We start from the raw sequence: 21,448 nt of genomic DNA on the forward strand, positions 1-21,448 counted from the left end.
AAATAAAAATAGATCACAACCCACATTGCATAGTTCCACGGTGAAGTTTCTACGAAAAAAGAAATGGGACGTGAAGGTGATGGGCAGAGAGGAAGCATGTGATTCTTGTCTTGAATCAAGGAGATATGGTCCATGCATAATTAAATATTATGTACAGGAATCTGACAGCTCTTTCTCTTATACTTGATTCCATTGAGATCGCACCTAAGGCCTAAGGGGACCCAATGCTATTATAATGCACTAACGGGAAGTATAGGGCGGGTACTTATGCAATTGGATCGAGCTTGTCCAACTTCCTCCACCCTTCTTATGCCTAATCCAAACATCAATACCACACAATGGAGAATTATCCCGAATAGAACATACTTCTATATTCTCTACTTCTCATTTTGACCCCAAAAGTACAATTATCAGTAATCATATAATTGAAGAGTCAAGTTAACTTGGGGTAAGCTTTTTTTGGTGTTATAATCCAATTTGAATAAAATATGAACCTGGACAAATATAAGAGGATGACGTTCAAGTTCATTTGAAATGGACTGAGCATTCGGCAGCAAGTGGGTTATTCCCGTATGTCTAGGAACCCACATTACAATACCCAAAAGTGCAAGTTGGACATCCAGCTAGCATTAAGCACCGAGAGGTCACATGTATCTTCCAAGTGGACGTCAAAGCATCTCATATACTAACTATTTACTTTTGAAAATTTCATCATTCACTAACAATTTTAAGTCAGGAACTCCAAATTAGCCTCTTTCCAGTCTGTTGACATGTGATGTACCTGGAGAGGAGAAGACAAAAATAGGCTGCTGCAGTTTTTAGCCAAGCTGTTCAACCTGTTTCATCTTCTTGAGGCACTACAAATTTCATTAACAAATAGATAAAAATAATTCTGTACTTTTACAAACCTCAATGGGAATCCCACCACTAAGCTACAAAGAAATCCTGTTTCTACAATCTTTTACCTCAGCATTCTAAGGTGGAAATCCCCTGAAAAGAATTACAGCTGCAAGACTAAAAAGAAGAAAAGAAAAAAAAAAAATTACAAAATTACAAGCGATCATGTACAATTTACTTTGAGCTGTATGATTTCCCTTTACTTCTCAATGCCTTGCTGCAGATATTGTATCAAGTCATAGCCAGCAGTTGTCCACTTGTTGTAGGCGTCTGTGCATACGCGGATCATGAAATTGGCAGCTTCACGGTCACTCATCTCAGGATGAAATCTCTTGCGAAGATTTCCAATTGGGTCACCCCTACTGAAGCAAGGTAATCCACTATCCAACATCAACAACACAGTATTGATTATCCCGTCCATGTAACGACGGGCTGCGAGGTATCCCTTGACACACAAGCTGCGGACCATAGAGACAATCAAGCACTCAGTTTCCAGCAATATTTATTCATTAAAACATGCATGGAAAATCCAAGAAAATATATGCACGATACCTTACAAATTGGAACCAGGTTTCACTCTTCATAATACCAGATGGATCTAGTAACTGAGTCATCTCATGACTCAGCTTGAAGTGTGCACTCTCGAAGCGCATATTCCCACCAGGCGATGTTTCCAAGATGAAACCAAAATCAATATGAACAAGCCTTCCCACACTGCATCGATATATGTTGTCAATTAATATTATACTGGTCATCTTTTCTTCTCTTTTCTTTTTTTTCTCTCTAAATTCCTTTCAAGTCTCCCACAACTTGCATGTTACAACAAGAATTAGTCGAATTTCACTAAAAAATAACATGAACTAAGTAATTGATTAAACCCACTGGTGTTAGGTATACCATCTTCCTTTTTAAATAAGATTATCTGGCACGATTATAGATGTGATTGTAATAACTCGATTATCTGGCCATTAAAATCAAAAATATTGTAGAACCGAAAAAAAAAAAATGGAAAAAGAAAAAGATCTCATACTTGTCAAAGAGAAGATTCCCATTATGTCTATCCTTCGGCTGGAGCAAAAGACTGGCAACTGCATAACCAGCACTGCTAATAATAAAGTTCTCACGAGCAGCTTCAAAACTAGGAGAGCCTACAGGCCCAAAATCCTGTTGAAAAATCTCATACAATCCACCATCTGTTGTTTCCCCCATCTGACTTCTGCTTCGGGAATTAGGCACAACCTGTATGATTAGAAATAGGTACTAAGAAAAGGAACAGGAACATTTAATTACTATAGATATTTCATTTGCAAAAAGAGATTGTTCCAGACAGTAGCATTATCATTTCATAAATCAAAAGAGAAGCCTATCATATTCAGTGAGCAACTTGTTTCATTTCAGATGTGAAGAGTGTATACTAGATGACTCATGTTTAGCATAGCATGCACCCAGAAGAAGACTGAAAACTATTCACCACCAACAAGGACAGGGCCTATTTTCAGCATATAAAATCCCAGATTGGCAATTATTTAAACCTAGCCACATAAATTATTACTGATCAAGATTCCATGAACATCTGGCATCAAGTATCAAATCAAATCATACATTGATTATACAAAGTTTCCTAATGAAGGCATCAAACAGAAGAACAATAAGTCCAACCAATCAAATATTACTCCATTGATATGCTGACATTGTAAAGTAAGCAATAAATTTAATTAATTTCAAGAAAAATTCAACCAGAAAATTTGCAATTTCTTCCTAGTTCTTCTCCAATACTCCCTTCAAAATCTAAAGAACTCAAGAAATAAATCTACTGCTTGATCATAGATCGCAAGATGCAATGTAATCTGGCAATATAACAGAAGGCAGATCGTGGGAACATACACAAAATGCATATATTCCATACCAGAGTTATGATATAGAAACAACTTTTAATACATGCAACATATTCAAAATGGAATAAAATCACTGAAGTGCAAATCAAAAGTACATGCAACTATTCTAAATGCAGCCTCATCCTTCAAAGAAAGCACAAGTATATAAATCCCTGAAGTGCAAATCAAAAGTAAATTAATTTTTGTTAGACCAATCTAATAACCAGTTTAGTAAAATGAATAATTGGGCATTACAGGAATCAACTGACGACCAGAGATATGAAACTTGAATCATTTCATGATCATCCAGAAATAGTACATATCTCATTAATTTGGTATATTTTGTCATAATGGCAACACAAGGCAGTGTATAGAAATGTTACCTCTATAATACCTCTCTCTGGGCCAGTTGGAAGAACTCCATAAGGAAACAAATATAGATTAATTCCAACTGCTTCAAATATGTCTCTAAGAAGTGATATCACTTGAAGTGCAAGAACATCTTGTCGACAATCATCTCCAACCTTTAAAAAATGGAAGCATCGATTATGTGAATGCAGCTTCAATTAGAGTCAGTAATCTAAATTCGGATCTTGGTTTATAAAATAGGTGATTGACGCAATTAAATCAAAGAAATAATATTCTCCCACGTACAACCATTGAGATTCAGCAACAGTTTAGAAAACATCAGCGAAGTTGGCATTGGATGCACATCATGGAGAAGATATATCACAAGCACCATTGTGATAAGAGTTGTGTGAAGTAAACCATATAAAATGAAATCTTTGGTGGAAACAAAAATTACCGTTCAAGAATAAACCTAGTGCAAATACTGTATATTTCCCTATGGAGGATAGTAACCAGCTAAATGTAGCAAGTTAAGTGATTGCTTATACTATATTTTCATATAGCTAACTGCATTTATAATGATAAATTTCATATTTCACAAAACTGTTTGCACTCAAACTTCATACACAGACTTTGAGAATAATCAAGCGATGTTCATCTAATTCTAACTGCTCTTAATTAGTTTACTCCATAACTTGATATATAGGTTATCGTTCAGATTTCTTCCAACGAGTAAAAGAAGAAAAACGAGTTTTTAGTTACGTATTTAAAAGAAAATTTACATGTTGAGCATCACCGAAATATCATGTTCAAGAAATACGATAAATGGCTCGTCAAGTATCAAATATTTGACAGAATAAATTTGACAGAAGAATCATATTCCGTCATGGGGATTCTCAATTGTTGACTGTCTGGCTAATCCAAAGTTTTTATTAACAAACTCACAAGTGTACCTTGAAAATGCAAGCTTGGGGCTTTATATCATTCTGATCCCCATCCCGGTCAACCACATCAAATGTTACCATTATAGGAACTTTTGCTGCTGATTGCAATGGTATTCCACTGTCCACTCGAATACCCCTGACAAGCTTGTTAGGAGCAGTAGGTAAATAAAGATCCTCGCCCTCCATTTCAATTTTCTCCAATTCCCTGTTGCCAGAAGTCCAAATAAACTTCAGCAGCAAGATATAAAACATCAAAATTGAAAATCTAATGCATGAGCAAACTAAACTAGAACCATACCTCCGAATTCCAGCTCGACGTTCTTCCTTAGGAAGTGGAAAGAGAACACCAGAAATGGATGTGACTTTGTCAAAGAAGTCAAATTCCCTTTGAAAAACGTCAAGGGCCTTTGGAGTAAAACCATCAATAATATGTTGCCGCACAATAGGCAACAACGATTGGAAGGAATTATTCTGAAATAACATCAAGTATATGTTTGGTTACTAGGCATTGGATACATTTTAGACATGATAATTTATCAATATATATATATAGATACTTAAATACTACACATGCACCAATATCTAATAAACTAATGAATATCAGATGCAAATGCAGGAAGACAACTTGATTGCAAGTAAAACTAGCAAATCGAATTCGGAACTGCAGTGTTATTAGACAGAGTAGGTTATACTCATTTTTAATGATAGTCCTTAAAAAAAAAAAAAAATACTTGAATTCCTCGTTTAACACGAATTCAATATGCATCATATATGCTTCGAACACCAAAAATGGCAATTTATTGAAATGAGAATAAACATTACTACTTGTAATTGTCACACTAATGAATTAGACAATTAGATCATTAAATAAATACATTTAAAAGAAAAATGTTAAGCTTCGATTACAAATTAAGAACTATATGGTCGATGTTTAAGCGTTTAAGTTTTGTTTATGTATGAATAGTTCTGACAGTATAAATTTAACCATAAAGACCATAAAGACATACCTTTCCAGAGGCAGCATCTTTTCCTGATTCCGGCACAAAAGTCTCACCCTGCAATTCATAGACACGCTCTTAAGAAAAATGAAAGAGAGTGGTTGTATTTCCTCGTATAGCCTTAGAAAACAGTTAAGAGTATAGCCATTTTAGTCATGTAAAATTATGAAGGCTTCAACACCTGTAAATGCCATATCAGGATATGGGCAAATATGTCACTTCTTTGAGCCGCTCTGAGCAAATATCCTTCAACTAACCTCTGCAAAACCATTTCAGTAAAAGTTCAATACATAAGAATACACTTGTACTTTATTTTAGCATATGGCATGAAAAATGATGTGACTTCCATCTATTATAGCAAGTTTGATTAACCCAAAAACCTAAAGAATATAATGATAATTAATCTAAGTTTCCGAAATTATACCAGTATTAACCTACTGATGTCATACTAGCCTGTGCAAATTTAAGTTTCATTTATGGTGAACCAAGAAGAAAAAGAAATTAACATTAAAAATAACAAATACGGATTTTTCTTTTGGTGAGATATATCAAGGAAAAGAAAGTCAGGTCAAAGTTAATTAGAATTGCACAACACCTAACTGAACCCCTAAATATTTAGGCAAAATCCAATGAAGCCCCTACCAAGTAGGCAATCGTCTAACATAACCAGCCAACCAGCAGGTTGAACTCAACAGCATGCATTTTAAGTAAAATGAACGATGAGTGACATCTGCATTAGCATTTTCATCAAGTAACCCACCCCTTCGTCATATCTCAGGGACTGCACTAACTGAGGCATGAAGAAGGTCACTCGCTCTGGAGGGTAGGATTCCAAAACCCTGAGAACATATGCCATGACACGTGGATGACCCTTATATGCAGGAGTGAGGAACTCAAGAGCTTGTGTAATTGAACAAGCAGCCCAGTGTGGCAGCTGTTGCAAAAGCACTGAATTTTCATCAACAGCCTTCGGGGTGACAAAATATGGCAATGCTTCGGGTATGCAGCGGATGTCCACAATACGAGACTGCAAGGAAACAACCAGTAAAATTAAAGTGGTAAATCAAGTAAGATACATGAACTAATTCATAAAATAAGAAATGTGGGGCTAGCATCACAAAACAATGCTAATTCCATTAAATTTTTTAGCATAGCAAGAAAATGCTGTCCCAAATTGTAAGTTTACAAGACATTATCATTCTTTCTTATACTATATCAGTTAATGTAATAGTGAAGCATCTAGTACAAATAGCAAGATCTTCTCCAATGCTAATCTCAACTGAAACAAAATGATGAAATGGCCATTTCCACTTAAATGAATAGATTATCATTAGACATCGACATCTCCCTGTATCGCATGCCCACATGAGGTAGATATATGGATAAATAGACAGAGGTAGGTAGAGAGAGATTAGAAAAGGCAAGATAAGGCTTCTGTAGAGGTAGCAGTAATGGTATATAACTACCAAACAAAGATGGAAGGTCCACGATACTGATCATAAATGCAAATTGAGCCAATTGGAAGCTCAAATAAAAAAGAATAAAAAGAGAAGTTAGCAATTACTATAAAAATTCAATAGAAGGCTGATTTCCCTTTTCAAGAGATAAATTATAGCTAATCTTGAATCATACTTTAGTGTTTCTTGGTAACTACTGATAATTTAAAGCGAAATGGATTTAACAGGAAAATATATTTAGTCTTTTAGTTGTCATCAGGTGTTTTTTATTCAAGTCCTGATACTTTTTATCCCATCCCATCAAGTTCTAGTGCTTGTTCCCCGTTAGTCAAGTCCTGGTGCTTTATAAAACTTGAAACTCTGTCTTAATTAGTGAATAGAGCCTAATGGTGTTGTCCAATCTTTGTTTCCAATAACATCTCCTCGCATGTTTATGAATTTCCTTATTTAAAAAAGATGCTCCATCCATTGGGTTGTTGCTTTCTTACAAGCTGGATTTTGCTTCAATAACATGCGCTGATTAGACCTAATTTTGCACATTAGGAAATGGAAGCTAAGTTCAATGAAACTCCAAAGTTTTGCACATATCATGCTTGAATTATGACATCTCTGATAGAATATTTTCACCTTCTTTTTTTGGTCTTTTATGAAAAGGATGAGGTACAAACTTTATCCAATCAATAGTACTATAATAGTCCGTAATTTCCCACATTAGTGCTTGAAACAATGATTGCAGACAATTTTGCAGCAAAATGCTTTCCAATTTCATGTGATCATAGTTCCTATGACCAATTTCAAATAGGTATCCTCTTATAGCTTTCGTGATTTCAGTTAAAATGACTAACAGTTAAAAATAACAAAGATCATTTTCCGAAATAAAAGTGTCTTATGAAAGATCATGTTCCTCAATGGAAGTATCTACTGATCAGCAAGTAATATATAACTACTCATCCTTACTTCAAATAATATATAACTACTCATCCTTACGCAAAACATTATCAATTGTCTCCCCTTTTAATTGATGTTATTAGCAATTGCAAACATACCTGAACAAGATGAGTAACTTCAGCCTTTAGAGAAACATTAGTGGGGAACCTTGAGACTAAAGACATTGCAATCCGAGGGTCCACGGCGAAAGCAATCCTAGCATATTCAATCCACTTCTCTGAGCTTATTTTAGGCCGAGATGTACTTTCCCTGGAAATAAATGCCAACATACAAAGATTTTCAAGATCTGTAAATACTTTACATTGACAAGATGTTTTTGTCTTGGGCTGCAAACAACCCCCCCACCCCCGCCAAAAAGAACTTTCCCTTGCATTCATATGAACCCATTTGAAAATATATTGAGACAGCTCATTAATATCTTAATGGGTCTGTGCAGAAAGCAAACACCCAATGAAACTGTTGTCATTGAAAGAAATATGAAGTTGTCAATAGTACACAGGAAGTTACTTTGAGTTAGTAGGTTGCGCCCAAACTTCAAGCCTGTCAGCCTCATGTTGGCATAACATCAGAAGCAGCTGCTTCCGTTTTTCTCTTCCAACAACAAAGTTCTCCATTTGGCCCCAAACCGGATGATATTGATCAGTCTGCAATTATTTAATTCATTTGTGAACTGCAATACAACCAACAAACTTCATACAACAATAGAAACCAATAACCCCATCCATAATAAATAATTTCTGCACCTTCCCCCTACTAAAATTAACTGAAGTATTCTCTATTATGTTCATTTGAAGAAATGACATGGGAGCATCTCATGACTTCATAAGATTGCAATAATAAATGTAATAAAAATGAAAATAGAAGCGTCTTCAGCAAGTGAAGAGATCCCTGTTGTTGATAAATGTAATTTGCAGCACTACATTTTCCATTAAGCAAGTTGTATCACTGGTCAGAAAAATCTGGGGAAGAATGGAGCAATATTGTCATATGGAAGAATAAAGTCTCGAACTGATTAATGGCTATAAATGCATATGATGCGAAATAATTATCAATGTATGTGATGCAAAAATAATTCTCTTACTGTATCAGCCAGTGAATTTCCATTCTCTTGTCCCCGTCCTTTTGCATCAGATTGCGCATCTGTTCGCTCATTAGAAAGATAGTGGAGAAAAATAGAGACAGACTGGGCCTCACTTTGTGCAAAATTCATATTGTTAATGTCGTACCATTCAGGTTCAAAAGCAAACCAGCCCAAACAGGTCCTGAAACATGCACCAGACAAGCTCTCAATTCTCAAATGCAAAATTACACTACAGGACTCATCACATGAAATGAAGGGCTTTCTGCACCTTCCCTTGAAGGCAGAGAAAAAAAATGTTTAAGAAAAAAGGAACAAAGACGATTAAGAAAAAAAAGAACGAAGACATGAAGGTCGACTGAACACTATGGTAAGAAAACTGAAGGTACATTCATTACACCAATATTGCAAGTAGTTATGCTAACAAGCTTCAACATCTCTCTCCCTATCCAACAAATGATTGTCAAGGCAATCTCCTCTTTATCTTTTAATTTTTTCCTATTATTGTATTCTCTGATCATCCTTCATAACAAAAATACTACAGAGCATTGTTCTTTCACTTGCCAGCAATCCATACATGATAAAGGGACACCCAGTGCACAAAGTGCTCCCTGGCTAATGCAGGGGTAAGAGGAGGTTGGCAGAAATAGTATGCTGCCTTCCCTTTACATTTTGCAAAGAGGCTGTTTTCATGACTCAAACTTGTGACCTATAGGTCACCGAAAGAACAACTATACCAGTTGCACTAAAGCTTGCTATACATGATAAAAAAGAAAATCCAACAAGTTGTGAAAACAGAATGCAGCAAGAAAAGGAATAGATTCATAGTCAATTGAGTCACCTATAGATCCGGTCTTCAAGTAGTTGAAGCCCTGATTTGAAACCCTGCAAATTCCCCTGGCCTTGACATGAGCAGAACTTAAGCCCAAGAAGCATGCAAGTAAAAAATGTGCCAGTAGCTGCAGGGTGGCGTGAAAAGTTCCATGGCAATTTCATAGTCCCTTGTAACAGCCGACCAAGGAGCAAGAGTTGCTCAACACTATTGTGATGAATTACCTATACAGCCCAACAGCAATGTAAAGAAAACTATAAATATTTAGTGAATCAGATAACAACCACAAGCACACACATATTATCTACTTATGAAGGTGCTGGGAACTACAAGTCAAAGCAGCAGTATCTGAACAGATAAATTTGTCTCCCCATGCAAGACCCCTCCCCCCAACCCATGAGCACATTGTGCAATGCAAAAATCTCCAGGCAATCAACTTTCCCATACTCTACCAAATGCTTCATAAGAACCAAATGGCCCAATAACCCAGGTAAACCTCTCTTCTTTTTCCCTTGTTTTTAAATGGACAGCTCATGTATGCAAAACTTTGCTGAATTTACATGCACCTAAAAAGTAGAATTGAGTCCAAGAACAAACTCACAATGAGGACAGCTTTCTCATCAATTACATCTCTCATCGTATCTAGGACAGGAGGATATATTCATGGTAACCATTGCAATTCCACACTGCCATCCTTCTGTCACCACAAATTTAGAGTTCAAAGCAATCTAAATAGATCCATGTTGTGCCATATATCCATAATATTGTAGCAAATAGATCAAATCCATTTTGCAAACACCCCCACTCTCAATTCTTCTTCCTGTGTCTCTCTTTCGGACAGATGCTAGAAAATATTCCAAGACATCACCCAATGTTTTTCTTTGGGATCCATTAACCCATATAGAGTTTTAGAGTAAGGAAATAAAGGGACCCCTTAAAAACTCAAATGCATGTACTTCAGAAGCCTCCAAGAAAAACATTATTCCGTTTTCTTAGATTTCAATTTTCTGTAGAATTATTTAGAACCTTCATCAGGATTTCCAGTGACTTTACAGTTTTCATCCACTGATACAATGCAATTGAAACATTCCAAATAAAGAATCACTAGCACAAAATATTTACCAATAACAGTAAATGAAGAAAGTATAACATGGTCAAAAAGCAAAACCGGAACATGTAGTTAAAAATTAGTTACTGCTAATACTTCAATTAATCCTAACCTCAAAACGGTCAATGAAAAATCCCAGCCATAGTCTATGTGCCATTATTTGTTCAACGGGATCAATTTCAGGCAGCAGTTCTGGTTCCCCAGGAGCAAGGTGAGGCCTCAATTTTGCAGCAGGTCCAGAGCACTTCAGCTCAGAAGCAAAGAGGCCTCGTTTCGTATCAATAGTCCATAACCAAGCATCAACAAGCTCAGCAAGAACAAGAGACCCCAATTGAGGTGCAGCAGAAACCAACCAAGTCCAGATGAAAACACCCGTCTCCATTGCATCTGGTGTAGAAATATATGCTGGACACCAGCATAGAAGACGTAGAAGTTGAGCAAAGCCCTCTACGTTAGATTTTGACTGAGAAACCTGATCAAAAAGAAAAATCAGAGGAAAGAAGAATTATCTCCAAAAAATTCTTTTAAATTAGCCAGTAGGTATGGGGATAAGAATAAAGAAGCACTCTTTTACCAGATTCGAGAGAAGTAATGCAGTCGCCTGAGAACAAGTACCACGAAACTGTGACTTGTCCACTTCCCCTCCTTTTTCTGCAATACTAACAAATTGTTGAAGAAGATGCACAAACTTATTTAGTAAAATCTCATTAAATGAATCATCCTCAGGTTTTGGCAGTTGAGAAAAAGCTCCAGATATCAATCTCTGGAGACCACTACCAAAACTCGGCATGCTACCAGGTTGAAATCCACCAATGCTGTTATATAACCTTCTCATGCCAGCAATTTCTCCAGCATGATTGCACTTAACTGTTGCACTAACTATTCCAGTACTGAGAACCTCCAAATTAAATGCATCTGTCAGTTTCATGTTTGCTCCTGATGCAGCGGCTGCTGCAGCCATGACTGCAGGTATATTAGCTGTCCGTATGCCTGTCCAATCATTTTTACCAGTGCCAATCCGTATCTCAGTTAAAAGAGAAACAACATCAGCTGTAGGTTGTGCACTCTGCCATGTGTTTGCTTTGCAAAGCTTCTCCTATTATATGCAAAATTACAGAAAGTAAAATCCATCAAGACAATAAAAAGAGTATTTCTAAATGCTGTCAATGTTAATCCAACTATAACAGGAAAGAAAACCATCACCATTGATGAGTGCAAATGCATTTTTCAACAGATCAATGAAAATATTTAAATTTACTAATAGTACAGGAGAACTGCTGATCTATTCACCAATTAAAGCAAACGTAAAACATACATGTAAATTGATGCTTGCTTTTAATTAGTAACTAATAATGAGAACAACCTGAAGCAGACCCTGGCTAGTGCATGGTGCATATGAAAGTGATATGCTGATCCATTCTCGCAGAATCTTTTGGTACAAAGAACGCACTGTCACTACCCAAGCTGGATCATTTACAACAGCAGAAGGTGAGTCATTATGCACTGAAAATAGCAGAGAGCCTAAGCAAGATGAATTCCACAAAACCTGCACAAATAGCCAGTTAGTTCAAATAAAACAAACAATTCTGCACCAGTAATATATTTGAATATTGATAAATAGTTCAATCACAGATAGTTGCATTATCAAGTGACTTTACCTGAGGAAACTTATCTCTAAGCTGAGTCAACAAGTTTACAGTAATATCCCGGATGTGTTCCTCTCTCTGCGACATGCTTTTAACAAGAAAACAAGTATGAGCAAAAAGTGTAGATTCTCTGATCTCAGCTTCTTTGCCTGTTTCACTTATGCGATCTTCCTGAAGTCATACAAACACATCAATGTAGTTTAGACAGCAATAAGGGGAGGGAAGAGAATGATCAGGGGGGAACGAACTAAACATCATGCTGCAGGGGTGAGGCAGATAAGGAAAACATCAAGAAAAACAGAATTCAAAGAATCAAGAGATTCAGAATTTTGGTCTAAATATTTAGTATTCCAACGCCCAAAGGGTAATTTATCTAATTTCCAGATTTGCTGGAACAATAATTAAAATTTATTTTAGAAGTCTTTAATTTTATTCTCAAGAGCTTCTAGGTGTGACTATTAGAAGATTTCTTATCTTTCCTTTCCTAATCCTATGTTTCAGATCTGAGCTTATGCCAAAGCAGACCTGGGATTCAATTTTAAACCCTTTATTTTCAGCAAAAATCAATATAGAACAGGTTATCTAAATCTCTCCTACATCAAAGGGAAGCAATTCAGTTTTATCATTTCATTTTCTAATATAAAGGAGATAAAACATCAGTCAATTCACATTCTAAAATTATCTTCAACCATCAATCTTGTATTCATTTGTTGCTAGTGTAAGACTGTAAAATTGTATTAGTCCATCAAATAAATAGAGGAACATGTATGAATCATTTAATGAGGGAAAGAATTTGCTGAAGTTAATTAGATAAACACAGCATGTATGCTAATTTAGACAGAAGTGTAACCATTTACCAACATTGCTAGCAAACGTATAAGAGGTGAACATCTAAGCCTTCAAAGCTAATGCATGAATGGACATTCTTAAAGTCTAAATATATCTCTTGCACTTGGCAATCAGAACTTCTATCATTGCACCAGGCAGCGGCACATAACAGTTAGTGACAATTATGTTGATCCCTGAAGCATTCTAGAAACATCTTAACCTTTAGGCACCCTAAAATGGCAAGCAGAGGCATGAGGGCACAAATAAATGTACAAAACATCCATATAGAGGTACAAGTAATACTGCTCAATTATTGGAACCAGTAATAGTGCGGAGGTGCGTGAGAGGAAAAGAAACAAGGCAGATTTTCTACCAGATTTCAAACTCAAACCCCAAAAGGAAACAAGAGTTATAAACCAGATTTAAATGTGGGAAAAAGGAAACAAACAAGACTACAACTAATTTCAAATAGGAAGGTGCAATCAACTTATTCAAAAATTGACATTTTAGGGAGAACATAATTAAATATGTTTGTGAAAACAGTGGCTGCCTTTGTGTAAGAATAATAACTCAATGTTCACTGCATGTGAAGAACACAAGAAAAGGAGAAGATTGCTTGATACCAGCCACAGTACTGCTGCTTCAAATGCCCTGTGAACAATTGCCGTCAAACATTGAAAGACAGCTGGCGTAAGGTTTGGAGTTTTTAGGTACTCAAAGACACAACTAAATGCACTTCTGGAAGCTGTCAGATCACTGCCACCATTGAGGATGCCACCATTGCTGCTAAAACGAATAATCTCCAAGAAGGAAACAGCAAGAAGATAGGTTGCTTTCACACCTGTAAGACAAAATTGACAAGAAGCATGCTGCAGGCATCAAATATACTGGGGAAACAACAAAAATCTGGTTTCAAGATCATTAATAAAGGAGACATCCAGCACAAAATAAGGCCTAGAAGAACAAGTTTTCTAGATAGCTAAAGCAAAGAAGAGCACAAGCCATCAATTGATGGGAAAAGGAAAATGGCATTTTAGAAATCAGAAGTTCTATTGAGAATAGAAGACGAAACATACTAAGAGAAGAAAAGAAAGATTACATATTTGAGATGACAAACATCAGAAGGGGCTTGTCTAACCTGAAATTGTGCTCATAGCAGCAACATCAAGTCGCCCTCCTAAGGCAGCTGAAAGAGCAGCTCTTTGGGTCACAGCCGCTTTCTCATTGCCACTGCCCCGACGGCTTCCAGGGTTGTGTAAAGCATTGAGTTCCAATTCATCTTCAAGCCATTTAACTGAGCTGACAACCTTTAGAAATGTTTTAATGTCAAAAGTTTGGATATTTAGATATATTTTAATTGTTAAAATTGTTCATTGCAATAACTGCAGAAAGATAGGTATTAACTTAGTTGCAAAAGTAACACAAGCTGAAAATGCCAATTTTAAAAAATTAACAACAAATTATATTTGATACAATTGTGTTAGCCCATTTGCAATAAATTAATAAGAACCAAATTGTATTTGATACAATTCGCGTCAGCCAATTACAATAAATTAATAAGAATTAAATGACAATTAAATGTCCAGGGCACATGAACATTTTGGAGCATAGTACAGTATCCATCCATTCAAATAGAAGATCCAATTTTCAACAGTAACAATGTAATTCAGTTGTAGAATAAGAATTAAATGACAAGCATCTCCATATTCACAAAGAAGTTCCACTTTCCAATAGTAAACAGGCAACGTACTTCAAATCTATGACCATGAGCATATTAAACGATGAAACTGTCCAGGACCAACTCATTTTTCACACATAGCTATATCACCAGTGGGGACCCAACATACTATAAATATCAGTTACTGCTACCCAAATCGAGATGATCTCTTCTCACGGTTGATATTCTACCGGGTTTCAGCAATATGGATCCTTCTCTAGGAATCATATATCTTTATATAGATCTAAGATCACAGATCTTTCAGGTTTAGGTTGGGTACTCTTTTGCAGATGTCACTTCCTCAGCTGTTTTCTTGCTTTCACTGCTCTTTGTTTATGCAAGAAAGGCTTCCATCATTTCGCCTAACCATCTTTCTTTTGCAAGAAATCCCAATGCATAAAGCTCCAATTCCTTTAGAAAATAAGAATTTGCAAAATGTAGAAATTTCTGGATACCCTATAACATCCTTTCAACAAAATAAACTGCCCTTGAAATTGTAGCATGCAAATTGCTTAAACCTTTTCACACTAAACCAACCAAATTGTCCCGGCAACATCATGTCAAATTTATTTTTGTTGCGCAATCCAATCAATGTCATGTTGGACATTCTGCTCAAACTCATTCACTCCACTCTCAACATTGGACTCTCTAATCATATTTGAGTTGAAAATTTTCAATAAAACTTAGTACTACTCGCTGGAAATATTTCCAGTAGCATTATTATGTCTAATTTCAGTCTGAATGGTATGAAAAGGCATCATAAAGATTTCAGATTACCCTGTGGAACATGTCAAGCAGAGTTCAGAATACCATGTGTAACCAAAAGGGCAAACAAAAAGAAAAGGTGATCAATCAGACAGCACTTTTTTTACCAAAGCATTATGTCGGCTTACACTCAGCTGGGGGTACCATGGGTTAACTAAAATAAATAGAATTCAGTTTCCTTTTTGTTTCACATGTTTGGAGCCAAAAGTAACTCAATTGAAATGCATAGACATTGTGTAATCCTCAAAAAGCATCAGCAATTCAACTGAAATCACTTTTAAGTGACCTGGTTTTAGAATAAAAAAATTGCTACTACCTAGTTGTTACCTTTTTCCTTTTTATTTTATCAAGGATCAAAATTAAAATAAACAAAAAATTTAATAAATCCGATTCCTTCTGCTCCAATTAGTTGTAAACAAATGACTTGCTAGAAACAAATCAAATGCAGTTTGCTCTAATATAAAAACGTTATATTAAAGCAACATCGCAAGAACAACAGTGCAAAGCATGTTCTAGCAACATCGCATTATTCAAGAGTTCCAATTTTCCCATGTCAATATTAAGAACAATGTTAGGCACACAATGAAAGAACCATATTCTAACAGAACAATTACAATAAGCAACGCAATACTTCATTCCAGGACAGCAACATTGTGGCTTGAAGCAAGAGATGAAGTAAAATGATGACAGGCGTAAGACATAAAAAGGCATATTCTAATAGACCTACTGCCTATTAAAATATGATATGCATTCCAAGAAAATCTGCTGGAGCAGCTTTTGAAAGAATATGATCCATATAGAAAATTCTGCATTCAATAAAATATTGGGCAAAAAGGAAGAAATACTTTGATAAGACACCGTAAGAGTATTATGGAATAACCATTCGACAAACAACTTACAAGAGGAGGAGTCCCTTGTGCAATACGCTGAACAGCAGAAGACCACTGTGCATTCCACATGTATGGTCCACCCACTGCTTGAAGAGAAATTGCACCCATGCTTCCCACACTGTTCAAAGTAGTTGAAACTGACTTTACTGGTAGTTGAATTTTCTGTATAGGAGGTGCTAACCCAAAAAGAGCAACATAGAACCATAAATTTCGAAATAGCTTCAAGAGTGATGGTTCCACATCTACAGTAGGGTCAAAATCAGAACATATTTCAGCAACTGCAGGCAGTAATGGTCCCAAAAAATCTGCTCCACTCCTGCACAATTGGAGTATCAGACAGGTCATCTCTGAATAAAAAATGCAACAGTGAAATCAAAAAAGCTCTGATGAGCAATAAAACTAAAGATCCATATAATGGAAATAATCTTTACCTTCCACTTTTAGATTCAGCAGCCAAGCCTACATCTGAGCACAAAGAAAGCAAACGATGACGGTAGTCTGAACGCAATCTCATATTTGTAAGGCCCTTACCAATCAAATGAAATCCTGCAGGAAGAGTCTAGAATATGATTGAAACAGTGAGCAATCATTTAGTAAGATAAACTGTTTAGCAAAAGCTTTATGTATAACATAAATTGTCAAACAAGAGTCCACGAATAACTCATACTCAGAGAGATCACATACCTCAACACGTTCTGTAGTGGCTTCTGGTGCCAATGTTTTGCTTTCAGCAGATCCTACAGCAGATAGTTTACTCAAGTAACTTCTTGTCATCAGAACAACAGTCTCACGATAAGACTTCTCAAAACCTAAACTTGCTATGCGAGATACAGCATCAAGAAGCTGCAATTCATTAGGGCAAAAGAAGTCAGAAAACTAAGCCACCAAATTAAATAAGCTATGGTGGAAGATTGCCAACGTCTCAAAGAAGAAAAAAAGAAAAGAACTTAAGGACATGGAGTCTATATTCAGTTATTGCAAGCTCTTAAGGCAAAGATTCCATACTCGGAGGCGCAATAAACCAGGAGCAGAAGCATCACCCTCTTCTAAGCTTTCAATAAAAAGTGGCAGTATCATGTCTACCACTTCAGACTTGCTAACAGCAACAGTTAGATCAGCTAGCAGACGTATAACATTCAGCTGGACAGCAGGAACTCCCTGCTTCTCCTTGTCAACCTGAGCGTAGCATGACTTGTAAGCAAACAGTGAAACTCAACGATGCAAATTAATGAACAAAGAACAGAATCCTGACTATGCATTAATCAAAGCAGAAAAGGCTGCTTAATAAAATGACAAAAACCCTACTGATCACACTGCATATGCACGAGCATTTGAAATTATTAATCATTGAACTCAAATAACATCAGGAGCACAAATAGATAATGTTCTTACCAATGGGGACTACAACTGAAAAAGAAAGTCGCAAAAATTCAGAGAGAAGTAAAGCAGCTACTATCAACACTAAACTATAAAATTTTGACATCAGAGATATAAGAAATGCCATGCTCCTTTATTTCATTGATAAACTATTCAATGCATTTTCTTAATCACTTGCAGAAAGCATGTAGCTAAATCATATCCATTAATATGCAGAAATTGGGTCCTAAAAATACAAACAGACCTGTTCATTGTAATCATTTCGTTCACGAATGCTTGTGGCTAGTCCCATGATAAATGTGTCAACAGGAGACCTGTCCTTGATCCAGCCAGATTCAATTATCTGACAACTTGTATTCTTGACACTTTCAAACATGGCTCCCTGACCGCCTCCCCATGTTTCGGCCTGTTACAATCAGGATTTGAATAATAAAGATCATGTTGGATATCTGGATTGAGTATCTAAGATACAGATTTAAAACCCACTCATAACAGATACCTGCGCACAGGCAGTCAGCACAAGAGGTTTGAGGCGAATAAGCAGAACACGCAATGGCTGACCTCCTTTAGTTACAGCAATATGTGCAGAGCCAGTAAGAAGGGAACTGAACAGCTCTTCACAAATTCTCAACTTTCGCCACACAGATAGCAGACAGGCTTCTGCGGCATCTATCATTAATGCAAGAGTCTCAAGTACCAACCTCTTGGAGGTTTTCCCATCCGCATCAATAGATGCAAGACTCTTAAGTTTCATCCTAGCTGCGGCTTGATAAACAGACAGTTTAGCATTGACTCTAGATTTTAAAAGCTGCCCCTGTTCGGTCCAGTCCCGCTTCCTTATCTGCCACCAGTTTCCCTTATCAATCATTAAACTCAAGAATTTTATATTACCTACCTTTGCCTATAGCACTAAGAAGTATACATATAAACAATCATTAATGCAAAAACCAAAATTCCACAAGAAGTTAAATATACTACTCATATCAAATGGAACAACGTTTCACCTATGTGTATATATGAACATAGAAACTGTAAACAAAAAACTGAACTTTGAGATTTTCCTAGAGATAACACCAACCTATTACCAATAACCTAATTCCGACTATCTACTTTTATTACACTAATGCAGTTAGATTATCTAATCAATAATATGATGATACAAACATTACCATTTACCTTTAGAAATGCAGAGAGAGATTGAAGCTGCTTCTTTGCAATAGACCTTAACCTCATTAAAAGAGCATTATTAATCTTAACATGATCCAAAACATGTGCAATTAACTTAAAAGCAATAACTTGCTTCTCTAATCCCTCAACAGTCTCTTCTTCAAAAGTAGCAACCTGATGCCTAAACCCGTCATTAAACCCACCAAAATTCATTATTCCCATAGATTCAACAAACCCACTTTTCCACATTACACTGTTATTATTAGTATGATTAGGATTCCCATTTAACGTTGCTGATGACATCATACTACTAGCATTACTACTTGACCCTGACACGTGGCTCAAATCATTCCCTGGACTTGACATTGAAATTGAAACTTCATTGCTTTGATTAATAACATTTAATGGGGAGCTCTGAGAGGACGTCGTTTCAGAGTTGATAATACCAATTTGATGTTGCTGTTGTTGTTGTTGTTGTACGGACACATCAAACTGATCAAGAAGAGAAGTGATTAGTTTCTCAGCATCAGACTGTAAAATTGGCGGGAAATTCTGAGTTAAGGCGAGCAAAAAAGCCTTGGAAATAGCAAAATTGTCAGTGGCATTATAATTGTCGTTGTAAATATTCATCGCTGCTAAAACGACGTCGCCGACGGAACTTTCCATCTCAGTAGCGAAATCAGGCGATGATTGCGCTGCCGTCGACACGTAACCTAAAAAATCAACGAAAAAAGATGAGATCGAGTCGAGAGTGAAAGATTGAGGCCAAAAGGATTGTGAAAACGACGTCGGAATGGAGCGGAAAAACTCGAGGATAATTGCTTCAGGTCTGTGATCGGTGTTGTTGTTAGAGCATTTTGAGAGGAACCTAGAAACGGCGAGGATTGCGTTGAGTTGAGAACGTGAAACCCTAGGTGATGATGATGTCGATGATCCGATTAAGAAAAAATCGGGTTGTGGACAGCGGTTGCAAATCCAGGTGAGTTTGTCGGTGAATTGCGCAGGGTTTTGCGAGATTAGGTCACAGAGTTCGATCAATGCCTCCATTTTGTTGAATCTAGAGAGGTTAATTTGGGAAATGTGGTGTGTAGAAGGGTGCGATTTAGGGTTTACAGAATGGAAATGGAGGCATGTTAATGGCGATGGTAAGGTCGCTGTTGGTAGCTGTTTTAGTTGTTGCCATTTTGTATTTGTGAATTTTTCTGCTCTGTTTTGGTTTTTGACCTCTTTTTTTTTTTTTTTTTTTTGTGGGTTTCTTGTTAGAGTAACAGTTGTCGCGCCTGTCTTGGATCCTCTTTTCTCCTTTTTATTCTTTAATTTGTCACTCCCTCATGCTTGGATTCTCTTGGAATCAATGTTTTGAAAACCGGATGGGTCAGTGAACCGGTTAAATGTTATTTATTGGTTTAACTGATTGGATCAGTTAAACTGTTAGTCTATCGGTTTAATAAAAATTATTTATTTATTGTTATTTGAAAATGATAAATATAATAGGGTTATAATAAATTATTAAATGTTATTAAAATCTGAAGAGATTTTAATAAGAATTTAACTTAAATTTTCTAATGTGATAAACAAAAAATAGTCTAAATCTATGTTACTCATTCTTCAAAATTTACCATCAGATTGTTATAATATTTTTAAAATTTAATATTACTTTCAATAAATTTATATTATGCTAAAATATTATTAAGATTAAATAGGAATGTATTAATTTTATGTTGAATCCAAATATTAAAATTTATAAAATCTATATAAATTTTAAACTAATTGATTTTGTTTAAATTTATAAATTTTAGAATAGATGCGGAAATAATTATTATATAACAAATTTAAATATACGTATATATATGGTCATAATATTTAAGTAAAATATATAATCTGAAAGGAAATAAATTGTAAATATTAATGGAGTAATGCAAGACCATTCAGTTTTGGATGTTATAATTTATTTTTTTAATTCCTTTTTACTGTTTAAACAGATCAATAGGCACCGATTGTTTTCTAAATTATATTATTTAATATAGTTGGATCATATAATTCAATTATTATATAAAATTGGACCAAACTGATAATGAGTTTTGATTAAACTAGGTGGTTCAGTCCAATTATAGAACTATTACTAGAAATTATAATTTAAAAGAAAAAAGAATGTGAATCAAATTGCAGAAAGAAAAAAAAGACAACTAAGAAGATGTTGAATTGGAAAGACGTTTTTAATTTAAATAAGAAAAGAAGGGTGTGAAATGAAGATGCGAAGTGACCCTTTTATTTTTTCATTGTTTTATCTTAATTTTAAAATTTAGAAAAAAGAAAATTTACATTAGTAACATGTAGCCAACACCTTGAAATTTTATCTGGCAAAGCAATGCGATCTAGAAGGCATTTTTAGTCGACAAGCTAATGACTGGATGATTCTCATGATATAACTATTTATTTGAAATATCATTATAATTGAAAATTAAAGAAAATTAGTGACATTTTTTATGATCATTTCTTAATTTCCTGAATTTAGGTTTAATCACCATTTACGAGAATTATTACAAAAATAAAAAAAAAATCTAAATTTTTCTT

The 21,448-nt window shown here is 35.6% G+C and overlaps 1 protein-coding gene across 1 annotated transcript; it reads right to left on the minus strand.

Annotated features, from left to right (window-relative positions):
* Nucleotides 1–846: 846 nt before the first annotated feature.
* LOC8279523 (phosphatidylinositol 4-kinase alpha 1) lies at nucleotides 847–20,276 on the minus strand. The gene is made up of 26 exons (XM_048374551.1): nucleotides 18,884–20,276; nucleotides 18,207–18,548; nucleotides 17,952–18,113; nucleotides 17,336–17,506; nucleotides 17,015–17,173; nucleotides 16,762–16,889; nucleotides 16,340–16,646; nucleotides 14,097–14,265; nucleotides 13,582–13,799; nucleotides 12,143–12,301; nucleotides 11,848–12,030; nucleotides 11,059–11,580; nucleotides 10,597–10,956; nucleotides 9,386–9,600; nucleotides 8,548–8,728; nucleotides 7,974–8,110; nucleotides 7,565–7,715; nucleotides 5,822–6,088; nucleotides 5,243–5,320; nucleotides 5,071–5,118; nucleotides 4,362–4,534; nucleotides 4,073–4,268; nucleotides 3,155–3,295; nucleotides 1,928–2,136; nucleotides 1,450–1,611; nucleotides 847–1,355 (listed from the first exon to the last, which is right to left on the minus strand). The coding sequence occupies exons 1-26, from the start codon at nucleotides 19,919–19,921 to the stop codon at nucleotides 1,097–1,099; spliced, it is 6,135 nt and encodes a 2,044-aa protein (XP_048230508.1). The 5' UTR covers nucleotides 19,922–20,276; the 3' UTR covers nucleotides 847–1,096.
* Between the last annotated feature and the right edge of the window lie 1,172 nt (nucleotides 20,277–21,448).

This window comes from Ricinus communis, chromosome 5 (assembly GCF_019578655.1).
Source record: "Ricinus communis isolate WT05 ecotype wild-type chromosome 5, ASM1957865v1, whole genome shotgun sequence".
NCBI lineage: Eukaryota > Viridiplantae > Streptophyta > Magnoliopsida > Malpighiales > Euphorbiaceae > Ricinus > Ricinus communis.

Bases quoted from the DNA above. Each gene is read 5' to 3' on its own strand.
- LOC8279523 (XM_048374551.1), bottom strand. From the start codon at position 19,921: ATGGAGGCATTGATCGAACTCTGTGACCTAATCTCGCAAAACCCTGCG. The intron at 12,031-12,142 runs GTAAAGTCACTT...CTATTTGTGCAG, and splicing joins TTAGAGATAAGTTTCCTCAG to GTTTTGTGGAATTCATCTTG. The intron at 8,729-9,385 runs GTGACTCAATTG...TGCATGTTTCAG, and splicing joins CTTGAAGACCGGATCTATAG to GACCTGTTTGGGCTGGTTTG.